Source organism: Vombatus ursinus, unplaced genomic scaffold (assembly GCF_900497805.2).
Source record: "Vombatus ursinus unplaced genomic scaffold, bare-nosed wombat genome assembly UNPS02009062.1, whole genome shotgun sequence".
NCBI lineage: Eukaryota > Metazoa > Chordata > Mammalia > Diprotodontia > Vombatidae > Vombatus > Vombatus ursinus.
In genome coordinates this window covers 20692141-20709859 of record NW_020948840.1, presented here as the reverse complement: position 1 = coordinate 20709859, position 17719 = coordinate 20692141, and the positions used below count along the sequence as shown (strand labels likewise).

At 42.7% G+C, this 17719-nt stretch overlaps 1 protein-coding gene across 5 annotated transcripts in view; it reads right to left on the bottom strand.

The window, feature by feature from the left end:
• The window catches only part of OTOF (otoferlin), a 179841-nt gene that overhangs the window by 43973 nt on the left and 118149 nt on the right, over positions 1-17719 (bottom strand). For all 5 annotated transcript variants that reach the window (XM_027850472.1, XM_027850471.1, XM_027850474.1 and 2 more), the window contains 4 exons: positions 14796-14858; positions 14373-14457; positions 1476-1635; positions 685-871 (listed from right to left, as the gene is read on the bottom strand). In XM_027850472.1, the coding sequence (XP_027706273.1) occupies positions 685-871; positions 1476-1635; positions 14373-14457; positions 14796-14858 (495 nt within the window). The remainder of the gene's footprint in view (positions 1-684; positions 872-1475; positions 1636-14372; positions 14458-14795; positions 14859-17719) is intronic.

The following is a 17719-nucleotide window of genomic DNA, read 5'->3' as shown; positions in this document are numbered from 1 at the left end:
GATGTTCTCATTTCTCTAGCCTCTCAGGCTTGATTTTATTGCTTCTCAGTCCCAACTCTAGAGCAGGAATTTTTTAAACCTTTTTTTGTATCATGGCCACCTTAGGCAGTCTGATGAAGACTGTGGACCCCTTCTCAGAATTATGTTTTTAAATGCAAAAAAACAAAGTGTATGGGATTCCAGAGGAAATGAATTCTATTGAAATGTGGTTATCAAAACATGCACACACATCTCTATCTTTATCACTGTCTCTATATCTATATCTGCCAAGTTCATAGACCCTGGGTTAAGAACCCTCACTCTAGAGAGAGGTTCCAAGTCCAAGGAATGAAACATAAGACCTTGCTTCCCATTTGCCCTCCTCTAACCACTAGGTCCCTTACTAAACCTATCTATCATCTAAGCTTCAAACTTCTGTTTCCCATCTCTCCTCACCCCCGACTGTTAGCATCTTCCCTCTGAAGTTACCTCTATATGTCACTGTATATAGCTTGTGTATGTATGATTGTTTACGTCTTGTCTCTCCCATTAGACTATAAGCTTCTCAAAGGCAGGGGACCCTGTTTTTGCCTTTCTTTCTATCCCCAGCACTTAGCACAGTATCTGGCACATAGTAAATGCTTAATAAATGTTTATTGACTGACTGAACCATGGACATCTTGAGCGCCCCCACCCCCGAGGTACCTTTTGGCCGGCAAAGAAGACCTGGACGTAGGGGTCAACGAGGTCCTTGTTTTCACCGATGAATGCCTTTTTCACATTGGCCATGAGGCTTGTGTTCATGCGGGGCAGCCCCTCTGCCCGGTATATCTTCACATAGAAACGGGCCCACTGGCGCTCGGCGGGCACCCCCTCGGGGAGCAGTAAGTTCCTGCCAGCACATCCAGCTGGGGGCATTGCAGCCAGGCTCCCCTTTTCCCCTCAACCAGGACCTGTGTCTTTATTCTGCCTGCCTTGTTCCAGATTCTTTGACCCATTGGACCCAGGACCCAAATATATTTCAGCCTTTGTCAACCCTACTAGTTTCCTTAATTGTTCTAAGATTTAGGAATCTGTGTGCCAAATAGCTACCCTCTTTATTTCTGTTTGCCTTCAGATTTCTGCCCTCTGCCTATGGGACAATGGAGTAAAAATCCCCAGGTCCATGTGCTCTTCCTTCTCTCCCTCTTCTATTCCCACTCAAACAGAAAAGGAAGCCTAGAATGAGGAGGACAGGAAGTGTATGCCAAAGGCTGCCTCTGGAAGATTGGCTGAGGCTTCTGAAAAAAAGGCCTGTATCCTCATGAACAGACAGTGGCTATGTGGGACTGCTGACATAGATGGGATGTCATGGGAGGTAAGACAGGTTGACACCCTGGGGCCATACGGGGCTGCCACTCTGGGGGCAAATGTATTTCTGCTGAAGCAGAGGCAGTAGGAAAGGAAGGGCTGGGATCAGGAAACCCCTGGGATTGGGATGAGATGGGAGTTCTCACCCCTCAATGTCATCCTCTTCAGTTTCATTGGCCTTGTGGGGGGTCTTGATGTTGTCTCCCTTGCCCACCACAGCGATGTCACACTTGACGTAGCCCTTCAGCCCAGCTGAGATGTCATCTGGGTCTGACAGGATAGCCCACTTGTGATGGAACTGGTGTTCTGCAGATGGAGGTAAGGGGTCTTGATGTTGCCCCCATTTCTTAGAATTCCAACTTACCCTTTTTCTGGGAGGGGGCAAAGGGGAGGGCAAAGCCCATTTGGGGAAAACACTGTTAGCTCCTGGAACAAGCAGAGGTTATTAGCTTAAGGATGGTTACTGGTTCACATTCCTAAGCCCCTATCTGTCTCTTTACCATAATTCAAGTTGAGTTCATTCAGAGTTGGGAATGTCAGCTAAATTACCAGGATGGAGGAAGTGTGAGTGTAAAGTAAGGAGATTTAAAAAAAAGTCAAACATAGAATCCATATACCTGATTAATTGTCATCCCCTTAATAATAGCTAGGATTTATATAGCATTTTAAAACTTGAAAAGCACTTTGCAAATATTATCTCATTTTATCCTCATAACAATCCCAAAAGGTAGGTGCTATTTTTGTCCACATTTTACAGTTGAGGAAACTGAGGCAGACAAAGGTTAAATGACTTGTCCAGGATCACACAGTTAGTAAGCATTTGAGGCATGGATTTGAACTCAGGTCTTCATGACTCCATACCCATCATGCTATCCATAGTGCCACATAAGTGCTTTCATGCTACCGTTGCTGAAAGCATCCTTGGAATGACTTTTTAAGGAGCTGCTTCCAGGGCCAGTTCATGAACCACAGAAGAGAATTAGTTTCATTCTTTTGTTGCTATACTTCATGTTTATGTAGCTATTCTGTGGGTATTAGAAAACCTAGGGGACATGGTCAACCTACCTCACCGTGCCAGAATCACGTAATCTTCGCTGTTCATCTGAAGACAATCTCTACGGTATTGCTGGGAGCTGTAGTTGACCCCTCTAAACTCATCCTATATCCCTGGAGTGTCTCAAAGGCCCTGAAGACCAATGCTTCCAATACTTTTCCACTCTTCCTTAATGTTAGTGCCTTACTTCTGAGATTATTTCCAGTATTTCCTGTACATTTTTGTACATAATTGTTTGCATATGACAAATATTATAAATTTGTGAGCTTCTCAAAGGCAGGGACTAGTTTTGCCTTTCTTTGTATACCTAGTGTTTAGCATAGTGCCTGGCACATAGCAAGTACTTAATAAATGCTTGTTGACTTGACTGTTGCTGTCTAATTGTCTTCCTTCCCAACATATGTCCATGTTAAGGTACACGTATAGAAACAAACCTATTTGCAAATAGGTCAGCCAGTCTCCACATTGGCAGATAATACCTGTCTGAGAGGGGCAGCTAGGCGGCACAGTGGATAGAGTGCTGGGCTTGGAGTCAGGAAAATTCATCTTTACGAGTTCAAATCTGGCTTCAGACACTTACTAGCTATGTGACTCTGGGCAAGTCACTTAACGCTGTTTGCCTCAATTTCCTCATCTGTAAAATGAGCTGGAGAAGGTAATGACAAACCACTGCAATATCTTTGCCAAGAAAACCCCAAATGGGGTCACTTGGAGTTGAAGTTGGGCATGACTAATTGATTAACAACACCTGTCTGGGTGCAGAGAAAAACATGGCTCAAAGCTTAAAAACCTAATGAACTGAGATTGTTTTACTGATGTTATTGTTTTGGAATCAATGATTTTAACTTACTACATTGCTCTCTAAGAGGTTTGCCTTGGAGTTGGGAAGTGTCCCATGTAAGTTTTACCTGTGACACATATTATCTGTGTCTTCACAGGCTGTTAGTATTCTGGGCATCTCTCTAAAACTGTTATTTACAGAAGAATTGCTCATTAGAAAAGGGGGACATTTCTACATTGGTTGTCCACATGACAAAAATCAGGTCCAGACAAAACAAACAAGAGTTTAATGAGAGACAAACTGGGTTAGGAGAATGCTAGACTGGGAGTCAAGAAGATCCAGATTCAAACACTGCCTGTGACACATGCCGGCTCTGTGACCAACTCTTTGGGATTTCTGTGCTGGAGGAGGTTGCTCCCTTATGTGCCTTGAAGTGATTGAAATAATTCAATAGTATTATATTGGTGTGTGTGAGTGTATTAATATGATAATAGGGTAATAATAATAAAATAGCATATAGCATATATACTAATGCTTAAAACAGCACTAAGACTTTTGGAACACCCCATATGTAAGGAAATCAGTACTATCCAAGATAATTAAATTAATAAAGCTGTTTCATTTTAAATAAATATTTTTGGGAGGTTAATTTCTTTTAAAAAAAACTTATTGTCTGTTGATCCAATAAAAAATAGGTCTTTTCCTTGGCTTACTTTGATCTTTTTTCATTTATAATTTTTTGAAAATTAAATTTTATATTCAATTTCTAATTCTCTCTCTCCTCCCCTCCCCCACCCATTGATTAAAAAAAACCAAAACCCATTACAAATATGCATAGTCAGTATTAGCTTACTTTAATTCATTGTTTTGAACTCTCAATAAAAATATCTTTAAAATGAACTTTATTACATTTTAAAATCTAGTATCAAGATTTTCTCTGGGGGCAGCTAGGTGGCACAGTGGATAGAGCGCTGGCTGTGGAGTCAGGAGGACTTGAGTTCAAATCCAGCCTCAAACCAAACACTTGGCGCTTACTAGCTGTGTGACCCTGGGCAAGTCACGCTACTGCTGAGTACACACGTTGGCAGAGCTCTCTAAATCTCAATGCCTTAGGGAAAAATCTTAGCTCCACTTCCCTACTTATGGTTCTGATAATTGACTGCTTAACCAACTAAAGTTCTCTCAAACTTATCTGTTTTACTCATGATCCACTGCCTCCAATTTAATGAATTTTACTTTGTGATGAAAATGAATGTAAAACTATACATTACAAAGACAGTAACTTTTGTCTCATGGAAGCTCAGAATGCAATGAAAAATTAGGAGCAATGGGGATGTCTAGGAAAAGTTGCTGCATTGGTTGACTATGCATATAGAAGCCTCTTACTGATTTAAAATAGGCTAAGAAACCTGAGTCTTGGAGAGGTTAAGGATCCCATACTTAATAAAATAACAGAGTAAGACTTAGAAGGAACTTTACAGAACCATCTAGTCCAACTCCCTCATTTTACAGATAGAGAAACTGAGGCCCAGAGATGTTACATGACTTGCCCAAGGTCACACAGGAAGTAAATGGCAAAACCAGAATTCAAATCCAAGTCTTCTGACTCTAAATTCAGTGTTATTCCCAGTGTACCATGTTGCCTTCTATCCCTCTAGTAGGATGGCTCTAGCTGGCTCTTTAAGGGAAGGGACTGTTGATTTATATGAGAACCAAGGATTGATCCGAGATTTGAATGATTTAGGCTGAGAGGAGCCACTGGGACTCAATTTCAAGAGAGGATTGCAGAAAGGACCTGTGTTCAAATCCTGCTGTTGTCACTCACTGCCTTTGTGACCTTGGGCATGTCACTTAACCTCAATGGTCCTCAGACATAAAATAATGGTCTCAGGTGGTCTCAAGAGTCTCCTCCAGCTTTAAATCTATGCTCCTATGATTCTATGGTAGGTTTTGAATGACATCCCAGTATTTGCCTCCATGTGTCCAGACCTGGCCAGAGGAATTAAAGGCAGTTTTATGGATTCTGTGTGCATCTCTCAAACTGAACTGTATTCTATCACTGTCACCAGGGACTACCACTTCCCTTCCCCCCTTCCCCCAAACCAAGACAGACAGGTTTTAGGTAACTCACTATCTAAGGTCAAGCTGGCTGTGGGCCAGATTTCACTGCAGGATTTGGTAAGGATGCTAAACCCTGGGGGGAAGGTGGTAGACTTCTTAAAACTGGAAAGCCTAGGAGCCAGGTGTATGCTAGAGCCAGCTAGAGTTGTCTCATGAGAAGTAATTGCTAAATTTTCAGTGTGAGCATTTATACCTCAGAAATTGGCAAGTGCTCCCAATCAGGGCTTGATTTATTGTTTTGCTGATTCCTAGACTTACAAAAAGTGATGGAGAAAATGTTAGTAGTGTGGATTAAGCTTTAAAGTGTTTGGGGTATGTTATTTTTTTTTTTTTTTTGGAGAGCTGATTATCAGCCATTCACCACCACAGCCCTGCAAAGAGCTAAACTTCTTGGAATCACCAACACTATCTGAATAGAGGGAGTTCATCATGGATGCAACTGAAGCTAGCCAGTGCCAGCTTGACGTTACCTACTTTCACTAAGTCTAAAAAAAGCAAGGTCATAGTATCACTCTCTATTGGGTAAACCTTGAACAGAACCCAGAATCTTCACTGGTCACACAGTTAAAAGCTGCTAATGAATTCTGTTTCCCCAGGGAGCACAACAGCACATTGACTCAGAGTCTCAAGGTTGAAATGGCTCTCAAAGGACATCTGTCCTCTAGGCTTTGAATTAACTTAACCCATACCTGTAATGAGAATCCCGTCTACAATATAACAGACAAGTAAATTTCCACCCTTTGCTTGAAGACCTTCATTCCACTTCGGAATAGCTCTAATTTTTAGGAAGCTCTTCCTGATGCTTGGCCTATAATTGTCTCTTTTCAACTTCCTCCCATTGCTGTGAGCTTTGCCCTCTGAAACTAAGCAGAATAATTGGTCGAGTCTCTTTTCCGTATGACTACCCTTCAGAATACTTGAGGCAGTTCATAGGCCCTGCTGTAAATTTTCTCTTTCTTAGGCTAAGTTGCCTAGTTCCTTCTACTGATCTGATCCTCATCTAGCACTTTCTCAAGGTCCTTCATCATCCTCCCTCATTCTAATCTCAAATAAAGAGTTGGCTTTTCTCCTTGCCAAGGCAAGCTCTTCTACATGGGCTCTAGATCTCATCTTTGCCTCTACCTCCTCATCTCATTGTCTTCTAAACCCTCTGCAATCTGGCTCCTGATCTCATCATTCAATTGCTCTTTCCCAGAAGGTGGGGCCAAGATGGTGGAGAAAAGTCAGTGACTTGCCTGAGCTCTCCCCCAAACACCTCCAAACACCTTTAAATAATGCCATAAAACAATTCCTGAAGCAGTATAACCCTCAAAAGGATGGGGTGAAATAAGCAGGAAAGGTCTGTTGCACCTGGGTGAGAGTGGAGCATTGTCCAGCACAGGCTGCACCAGTGCACAGACCTGGTCCCAGCAAAGCAGGAGTAGGTCTTAGGAGCCACTGAATCAGCAGTGGCTGCTTCCAGAGCTCTTAGCCCACAGATGGTAAGGGGATCAAACAACTGGTCAGACAGAGATTACAGGGGTCTCTTTGCTAGTACTGGGGGCAAGACTCTGTTGCTTTGCCCACACTCAAATTTGGGTCACAGTCCTGGGTGGCAGTCCCAGGGCAAGGAGGAGCACTAGCACATCAGAGCTTGTGGTCACAGTGGAGCAGGGACCCTTGTCACAGTTCCAGAGCAGGAAAGAGTGCTTGTGGTCACTCAAAGACCAGAGCACAGGCCAGGAGAATAGTAAATGCACCTCTCCTTATATCATACCACCTTGGAAGAACTGAAAATGTTCAAGTCCTTATCTCTGAGAACAACTGCGCAAACCCCCTGAAATGTGAGGCAGTGTACCTCCACCCTGGAAGCTGAGCCCTACCTTAACAAAGAGTTAAAAGTTAAGAAATAGACTGGAAAAATGAGCAAACAACAGGAAAAAAATCTGACCACAGAAAGTTACTATGGTGACAAGGAAGATCAAAACACACACTCAGAAAAAATAACAAAGTCAAAGCTCCTACATCCAAAGCCTCCATGAAAAATATGAATTGGTCTCAGGCCATGAAAGAACTCAAAAAGGATTTTGAAAATCAAGTAAGAGAGGTAGAGGAAAAATTGGGAAGAGAAATGAGAGTGATCCAAGAAAATCATGAAAAAAGAGTCAACAGCTTGCTAAAGGAGACCCAAAGAATACTGAAGGAAATAACACCTTAAAAACCAGAGTAGGCCAAATGGTGAAAGAAATACAAGAAGCCAGAGGAGAAGAATGCCTTGAAAAGCAGAGTTGGCCAAATGGAAAAAGAGGCACAAAAATCCACTGAAGAAAAAAAAATTCCTTAAAAAGTAGAATTGACCAAATGGAAAAGGAGGTACAAAAGCTCACTGAAGAAAATAATTCCTTAAAAATTAGAAATGGAGCAAATGGAAACTAATGACTTTATGAGAAATCAAAAAACAATAAAACAAAACCAAAAGAATGAAAAAGATAGAAGACAGCATGAAATATCTCATTGGAAAAAAAAAAACTGATCTGGAAAGTAGATCCAGGAGAGATAATTTTTGTTTGTTTGTTTGTTTTTTGCATTTTTTTTTTTTGGTGAGGCAATTGGAGTTAAGTGACTTGCCCAGGGTCACACAGCTAGTAAGTGTCAAGTGTCTGAGGTTGAACTTGAACTCAGGTCCTCCTGACCCTAAGGCCGGAGCTCCTATCCACTGCACCACGTAGCTGCCCCCAGGAGAGGTAATTTAAAAATTATTGGACTACCTGAAAGTCATGATAAAAAAAAAAGAGCCTCAACATCATCTTTCAAGAAATTATCAAGGAAAATTGCCTTGATATTCTAGAAACATAAAAAATAATAAAAATTGAAGAATCCACTGATCACCTCCTGAAGGCTAAATAAAGAGTTGGACACAACTGAACAATAACAACAACTCTGTATACATCTTTTGTATAACTGGTTATTTACATATTGTTGTTCCCATTAGAATATATGCTCCTAGAGGGCAAGGGCTATTTTTTGCCTTTCTTTGTATCCCCGGTACTCTGTGCAGTGCAAGACATAGAAAGCACATGGTAAATGCGGCTTGACTGACTTCTGCTACTCATTTCTGGACATTCTCTAGCTTATCAAAGTCTTTCTTAAAATGGGATACCCAGAATGTATCACAATGTGGTCTGACCAGGGTGGAGTACAGCAGGACTATCACTTCCCTAGTCCTGGACACTTTGCCTTTCCTAAAGCAGCCTAAAATAATACTAGATTTTTTATACTACCATATCACAATGTTAACTTGTACAGTGGAAAAAATACTGGATTTGGAGTTTAAGGACCTGGCTTCAAATCCTGGCTCTGCCATTTACCACCTGTGTGACTTTGGGTAGCATTTGACAGCTACATATACCTGAAATGAGAGTCATTTCATTTGGGTAAGTCACTTATCCAACTCTTTGGGTCTCAGTTTCCTAATTTGTAAATGAAGGGGTTAGACTAGATGACTTATAGTGTTCTTTGCAATCGTAAATGTATCTATGATACTATAATCCTCTGAGGTATGTTGAAAATGTGGTCCACTGTGACTCCCAGATCTTTTTCATATGAATAACTGTTACCAGCCATTCCTTCTCTATCTTATACTTGTGAAGCTGATTATGCATGTGTGTGTGTATGTTTTGTTTATAGTGCTTAAATTTTTTTAAAGGGCATATTTATTGAGACAATGATACAAATTTTAAAAAACACACACATGGAAGCCTAAGCAAAATTCAAATCGGTGTCCACACTAGGCTTTTGGGTTAATTTAATCAAACAATTGGTTTGACTAATTAATTTGTTATTTAATTGATTTGTCAACTGGTTGCTTTGGGATCACGTAGACACAGGCTAAAAGAAAAATCCAACTGAAGTTAATATTCCTTCATTTATCTTATTCACTTTAGATCTTCACGAGGCTTTTTTAATCCAAATTTGAGACTTCACATTTGTTCCCTATGCTCTGATTGATGGAGAAATAGTAAACTAACCTAGATCAGATTTAGCACCTAACTTTTTCTATGTCTGTGAGGCTCAGACAACCTGTTATCTAGATGTCAGTTAATGAGGTATAGTTGCAAGGGCACAGAGATTAGAGTCAGGATATCTGGGCTTAATCCCTGGCTCTATGATGAGCCATTAGATCCTAGGCAAGTAACTTTTTCAGCATTTGTTTATCTTTAAAATGGGTATAACAATACTTGGGGGAAGCTAGGTGGTAGAGTAGATAGAGTGTCAGGCCTGGAGTCAGGAAGACCTGAGTTTAAATGTAGCCTCAGACACTAACTGTGTGACCCTGGGCAAGTCATTTAACCCTATTTGCCTCAGTTTCTTCATCTGTAAAATGAGCTGGAGAAGGAAATGCCAAACTACTCTGATATCTTTGCCAAGAAAACCCCAAATGGAGTCATGAAGTGTCAGACATGACTGAAATGTTTAAAACAACAACAACAATATTTGTCTTGCCTACTTGTTTTATTGTGGTGGGGAAAGCCTTCAGTAAAGGAATGGCTTTTATTATTATCTTCTATAATGTCATCTGGACCCTTAAACAGTCCTACCAGCATCAAATACAGGAGAGGGAAGATAATTTAGACATTCATGCCCCTGAGTGACACCTGATTAAAAAGTGACCCTGGCCAACCATCATACTGTGATGAAACAGATTCTCAGCAATTCATCAAGTTGTATAGATGTGACTGGCATTGACTACAATAGCTCACATTTACCAAGTACTTTGTACTTTCCTCCTAACAAACCTACGATGTAAGTAATATCATTACTCTATTTTCCAGATGAGTCTATGAAAGGTTATGAGGCTTACTATGAGGCTTAGAAAGGTTAAAGTGATTTGTCTAGATTCACACAGCTAGTCAACAGCAAAATTTGTTGTTCTTTCTACTGTACCTTGTTAAACTATGTCATAGGGTTTATCAGATACTTGACAAGGGGTCAGACTGGATATGACCCCTTGTCATAAGGAGGAACAATTCTAGGTCCAGTGCTTCATCCATTGAGCAACCCAGCTACCATCTAGCTGCATAAAGTAAGCACCTAGTCCCTTCTGTGGTTCTCTGCACACAGCAGATGCTGGCCAATTGTCATTTCTTTCCATTGTTTCCCACTATACGTACTCTTCCTACTCATCTGTATTTTTCCCCTTCTTTTGTCTAAGCTTTAAGCCTACATGGGTCACCCAAGCACATTACTTACTCTGCCAACCATCACAATTTAAGAGTATGTTGAGCCCTGAGAAGATACAGCTCCAAATGGTGTTTGCAAAGCTGGAGGCAGAGATACCCATGGGGACGTCAATGTGTTTTTGTAGGAGGGTACCTACATTTTTTTTGGTGAGTCAGTCGGGGTTAAGTGACTTGCCCATGGTCACACAGCTAGTAAGTGTCAAGTGTCTGAGGCCAGATTTGAACTCAAGTCCTCTTGACTCCAAGGCCAGAGCTCTATCCACTGTGCCACCTAGCTGCCCCGGGCACCTAAGTTTTCTTTGAGGCTCTAAGTGCTCATTGAATTTACAGGATAATAGATTTAGAACTAGAAAGAACCTTAGATGTCCTTTCGTCCAATCTCATTTTGTAGAGTAGAAAAATGAGGCTCTCAGAGAGGCCAAGTGATTTGTTCAAGATCATACAGCAGCCTCACCATGATATGATCCAAACCCAGGTCCCCTGACTGCAAGTCCAATATACTGTCTCCTACCTCATGAGCTAAGGATGCATGACTAATCATTGAGACGTGTACAAGTGCATGGCCATTTGCCAAGCTCAGCTACTTTGTTACTTCTTGCTTACTGAGCCATGCTGGTAGTTACTTATTAATTTGAGTCTATCATGTACATTCTCTTCCTCCTTCCCAACTGACACATTTACTGGGCGGCCTGTGCCTTGCTGATCACCAGGTGGTACCTTTTACCAAGGGGCATCCACTTCCTGGCTGGCTGTGAGCCTCCTTAAGGCACTGGAATGTTATGGAAACAGCTCCTCTCCTTGTGTCTCTGCATCACCTCATCAGGGTGTGGGCAAACAGTTATTAATCAAGCTGTGGGTATCTGGCTCCTTGTCAGCCAGCCAACATTTGCTGGGTGCAGAGAACCACAGCAAGGACGAAGTATCCATGGAGCTAGAAGGCAGCTAGGTGGCTCAGTGGTTAGAGCGCTGGACCCAGAGTCAGGAAGACCTGAGTTCAAATACAGTCTCGGACATTGAAATAGCTGTGTAGTCCTGGGAGTCATTTAACCTTTCCCTGCAAGTGTTTCCTGATCTATAAAATGGGAATAATAATGGCACCTACCTCCTAGGGTTGTTGTGATTAAAAAAAGACCCGAGATGATATTTATATAAAGTGGTTTGCAAACCTTAAAGCTTTTTACATTGTTGTTGTCGTTCAGTCGTTTCAGTTGTCTCTGACTCTTTGTGACTCCATTTGGGGTTTTCTTAGCCAAGGTACTAGAATGGTTTTCTATTTCCTTCTCCAGCTCATTTTACAGATGAGGAAACTGAAGAAACCAGGGTTAAGTGACATGCCCAGGATTACGAAGCTAGTAAGTATATGAGGCCAGCTTTTAACTCAGGTCTTTCTGATTCCAGGCCTGGCATTCACTGTGCCACCCAGCTGCCCTAAAGCTCTATATACATGCTAGCTATTAATATTTCTACTACCTATTGTGTTTCCTGTTATTTCTCTAGTTATGCTATATGCAAATATAGTAGCATTAAGGGGGTCATTGAGGGCTTGTATAGTCACTTATGGTGCAGATTGTGCAATGAGTTTTAACGGGCAATTTTGACACCCTAGGGAAAAGTCACAAAATGTACCTAGACTCCTAGGACAAAGACCCCAAAGTGAGAAGATGAAAGATGCCCTCAAATCAATTTTAAAGACATTCACTTGACTAGAGATGAGGCATGATGGGAGAGAGAGAAACCCTTAATAACTTCAAGGATGATATTTTGATTGGTTATTCAGTCATTTCAGTCGTGTCTGACCCTTCGTAACCCCATTTGGGGTTTTCTTGGCTAGAGTGGTTTGCCCTTTCCTTCTCCAGCTCATTTTACATATGAGGAAACTGAGGCAAACAGGGTGAAGTGACTTGCCCAGGGCCACACAGCTAGTAAGTATCTGAGGCCAGATTTGAACTCAGGAAGATGAGTCTTCCTGACTGTAGGCCCAGCACTGTATGCACTACAGCACCACCTAGCTGCCTCTAAGGATGCAATAGGAGAGGTCATCCCCTTTGGGGCTGGGGGTAGACAAGGTAGGCCTGGAAGGAGAGCTTCTGGAGGGCAGGGACCACGTCATACTTGTCTTTGTATTACAATGCCTGTTGGTCAGTGTTGCATAGTAGATAGAGTATTGGCCTCAGAGCCAGGAAGACCTGCCTCTGACATACGGGCTGTGTAACTCTGGGCAAATGACTTAACTCCTCAGATCTACAGGCAACTCTCTAAAACTGTAAATTGCAGAGCATGCACTAGTTTGCTTTGAGAGAGAAAAGTTTCCTTATTTGGGAGTTTTTCCCTATACCAGTGAAATTACAGGCCTAGTCCTCATTCCCTATCCCCAGGGCTTCATACACAGAGATAGGAGATTAGGACCAGGCCTGTGATTTCACTGACAGAAGGAAAAGCTCCTGGATTAAAAAAACAAAACAAAGCAAATGAACAAACAGCTTTCTCTACCAAAACAAGCCAGGATCTTTTCTACACGTTGCTGAGTCTGAGGTGGAACTTGAACCCAGACTTTGCAGATGCCAACACCAGCACTGTCTTCTTTATGCCTCACAGTCTTTTATGTTTTGATTTCATTGGTTTAGGGAACTCCCTATACTGAGGAAACTCTCTCATGGGCAGCACCTGCTCTGCAACTCAGGAGGTGCTTAATGTAAGTTTGTTAATCCCCCCTCCCCCAATTAAGATCCATTTAGTAACTTCCTCTTTTTTTTTTTTTAGGCAATTGGGGTTAAGTGACTTGCCCAGGGTCACACAGCTAGTAAGTGTCTGAGGTCACATTTGAACTCAGGTCCTCCTGACTCCAGGGCTGGTGCTCTATCCACTGCATCATCTAGCTGCCCCAAGAAACTTCCTATTTTAACTAATTGTTCTTGCTAACCAGGTACTGACATAAGGCATTTCTATGCTGCTGAAGGAATGAAAAGCACTGTCAGCGCCTCTAAATTCTGGTTCCTTAAGAAGCACCTCTAGCCCCAGCCTTGCTATTCCCCTGTGGCTACTCAGCTGGCTCTGTGTGCTCCTGCTTATGAAAATCTAGAATTGACTCCTTCCATATCACCACCTACTGAAGTCCTTTTCTTCCTTAAAGGCCTAGTTTAGTTGGCAACACCTCTTCCGTGAAGCCTTCCCTGTTTGGCACAGATGAAAATGATTTCTTCTGCCTCAAATCTCACATAGTGATTTATCGGGATCTCTTCTTTGCATTTAATCCCACTCAGCCTTGGGCTCTATGTAAGTAGGCTCGAGGCAGTGATGTGTACCAGAAAGGGTGCTGGATTTGGAGTTGGCTGACTTGGACTGGAATCCTGATGCTCCTGTGTGACCTTAGACAAATCAACTAACCTCCCTGAGCCTTTGTTTTTTCTTCTATAAAATGGGAGGGAGTTGTACTAAATGAGCACCAGTTCTAAGTCTTGGGATAGTTCTGGGAGGAGCAGTGTTATGTAGTGAGAAGAGCACTGGTTCTGGAGTCAGAGGACCTGGGTTCATATTCTGCTTCTGTTATATGCCAGCTGTGAGATATTGGGCAAGTGACTTCACTGATCTGGACCTCCGTTCCCTTCTCTAAAATGAGCCTAGATGGCCTCAAAGGGCCCTTTTGGCTCTTCTGTTGTTCCGGCCCCAGTCTTCAATAATAAACTCAGTAATGGCAGGGTTGCGTTGCATTTCCTCTTTGAATCCCACTTCCCTAGCAGCCCTGCCCCCCAGCACTCCCATAATAGGTACTCAGTTAAGCTTTGGTGAATTGCATTACACTGTCTTGTATCTGATTACTCAGCAGGCTCCCTGTTTAGACACTGGGCAATTTGGTGACCACTCTACTCACCCGGCTGCAAGTACACAGTTCCCACGTCCATCTTGAAGGACCCCACGAGGGTTCCACTGCGTAGGAGGTTCTTGGAGTGAATCACCTTCCGGGCAGAATCAGCAGCCACCAGTCAGAGTAGGCATAGGGCTGTCCATCCACAGGGGATGGGGTTGGGTTAACTGAGATGGGGGCAGTGAGTGAATTTCTGGGGATTTAGGAAATTGAGTAGCCAGCTTGACTCTTCAGCCTGAGTGCAATGAGTCATTGAGAGGTGTCTAAATGAATGTGGGAAGGGTGAAAGAGGTCATGAGGTGGGAGGGACATTGGCAGAGCAGGGGCTGCTCTCAGAAGTCTTGCTGGCATCCCCTGCTCTCAACCTCTCCTGCCCTGAACCCCCTCCTTTCTCAGCTGCACCCGCTCAGGGCTGTTGCCAACACTCACCGAGATCTTGATGATCTTGTCGAACATGACATCAGGAGAGACGTGGAAGTCGAAGACAAAGTACTGGGGGGGAAGGACCCAGGCCTACATGTCACCCAGCTGGCAGTGCCCAGACCCTTCCTCCTGGCAGCACCCGTCTGTACCCCCCAGCATGGCTCTGGGTGATGGCAGGAGATCCTACCATTTCCCTTTAGCCATGAAATTAGGACAAAGGAGATGACAGAGCCTTGTTCCTCCTTGGGTAGGGGGACACCTTGCTTGACAGGAGCCATTAATTGGAAAGGATCCCTGGCACTCTGCCACTAGGGCTGGGCCAGTACTGATGGGAATAGGATGTTGTGAAACCCAGGACACACTAGAAGCGTGATTTGCAACTTTGAGAGATGGGTATGTCAGAACTAGCTGCCTCAGTGAGGACAATCAGGAGGAATCAGCATTCATTACTCCCTTGTACCAACAGCTCCAGGGGCCTAGAGGTACTGCCAGTACCTGTAGAACCCATCCCTTAGCTCTGAACCTGGGGCAAGGACAGGTAGGGCCTAGAGTGAGAGAGGGGAAGTGTGGCCCCAGGAGCTAGAGGGAAGAAGTGGTCTTCTTGTAAGTTGGGGGTATGAAGGGTAGCAAGGGTTGATAACAACATAACAATTATACCTAATATCCATGGTGATCAGTAACTGAGACACAGAGACAGAGACACAGGGACAGAGAGGTGTGTGTGTGTGTGTGTGTGTGAGAGAGAGAGAGAGAGAGAGAGAGGTTTGAGAGACAGAGATAAGGTAGAAAATAAGCTTCTTGGGTGTAGACCCTGTTTTGCTTTTGTTTTTATGGACCCAGAACCTTTCATGGTGCCTGGTTCGTAGTTGGCACTTAGTACATGCATATTAATTGATCATATATGCATTTCATCTTTTATATGCCTGTGTACTGTTTATCTCCCCCATTGCAATATAAACTCCTTGAGGGCAAGGACTATTTCTGCTTCTGTTTTTGTATTCCTAGCACTTAACACCTAGCTCCCACCTGGCCCACCGGAAGTGGTTAGTAAGTGATTGAATAAATCCCAAACCACATTTTCCTGCTTTGATGTTGGGCTCCTGACCTTGACAATAGAGATGTGATTGTGATCTGCATAAAGCAGCAAGACTAAGAAACACCTCGGTTTCCTACATCCACACACATTAGAGTGAGGATGTAGAAAACTGTCAATGATGGGATAAGATTGGCCTAAGTCCATAAAATCTGTTATTTACTTGTGTATTTGTTGTATCTTTTCCTTCTACTCTATTTCTCCTTTCTTTCCCCCATTCCTCCAGAATGTAAAAACTTCATGGGCCGTAGTTTCATTTTTTGGTCTTTGTGGCATGATGGATAGAGTTAGCTTAGGGTCAGAATAGTCTGAGTTCAGATACTGACACAGACTAGCTCTGTCACCCTGGAAAGTCAGTTAACTCCTCAGTGCCTCACACAACTCAAGCTGAGCTGGCCATTGGTGGCAACAGTTTCCATACCAGAAAGTGCCTGCCCACATTGGTAACATCATAGATCTGGACCCAAACCAAAAACTAAACCAAATCAAAACACAACTTTGCTTAATCATTTTTTTTTTGGTGAGGCAATCAGGGTTAAGTGACTTGCCCAAGTTCACACAGCTAGTACGTGTAAAGTGTTTTGGTCTGAGACCGGATTTGAACTCAGGTCCTCCTGACTTCAGGGCTGGTGCTCTATCCACTGTGCCACCTAGCTACTCCTGCTTAATCAATTTTTACTGAATTGAGCTGAATCTACATATATTTGTTGGGAACATTTTCAGGAGCCCACATAGAGTCTGTGACAAGGGGGAACCCACCCAGGGTGAGCATATGAGCAATGGAGAGCTCACTCCCAGGAACACAATTGTTTAAATGAACAAGAAAGAAAGTTCATATAGTCGTGAGAATGTTTTGAGCTAAAGGAAGGATCCTTTATAGGGAAAAGAAAAGGAATAAACACAGAGCTAGAGTATTTGGGTTAGTGGAAAACAATGGGCCATCCAGTCAGGATCTCAGGGAAGACATATATAAGGATAAAAAAAATAGAAGAATTTGGTGGAAACAAATCTAGGATTCCCTTTGGCCAAAGTTTTGCTCAATAGGCTCTGCTGTTGAGGTAAGGCTAGATTCTCAAAGGGTATGGAACCAGTGGAAAGCCAGCTGTGTCAGGGTCTTCCAAGATAGAAAGCTTCAAGTCGGGGCTCAGTGTCAGCTTGTGTTATCTGGTGACTAGCCTTAGATGAGTTCTGAGTTGTGAGTACTGAGAGGCTCAACCCAAAGTTGGCCACAAGGATATGCATTTTTTGGTTATGGCCAATTTTGAAGATGGTTTACAAAGGGGTTTTAACTCATTTGTGGAAAAATGACATATCTTTGGTATATTAGAATGTTGAAGAAAATATGGGCCCCAGACTTATGTAGTGATGGCTTGGCATTGGGAATGGAATGCTAGACGTGTTAGGAGGACCTCAGTCCAAATCCCTCCTCAGACCCTTCCAAGTTATGTGACCTTGGGCAAGTAAATTCAACTCTCTCAACCTCAGGGTTCTCATCTATAAGATGGAGATAATAATAGCACTGCCTCACAAGGTTGCTACAGGGGTCAAATGAGATAGTAAAGCATTTTGCAAAATTTAAAGCATTATACAAATGCTAGTTATTGTTATTATTGTTGTTGTTATAGATGTTTACCTGGCAAAGGTAAGCCTTTGCATTTTGCTTCCATATTTGGGGGAAGGTGCTCCTTAAGTACCAGGAGACTATTATGGGTTTCTGTCTTGGAGTCTCTTAAGGAAAACCAGACCCTTATATTGGTCAGGGACTTTTTCACAATCAAAGATGTGTCCCTTACTACTACTACTACTACTACTACTACTACTACTACTACTACTACTA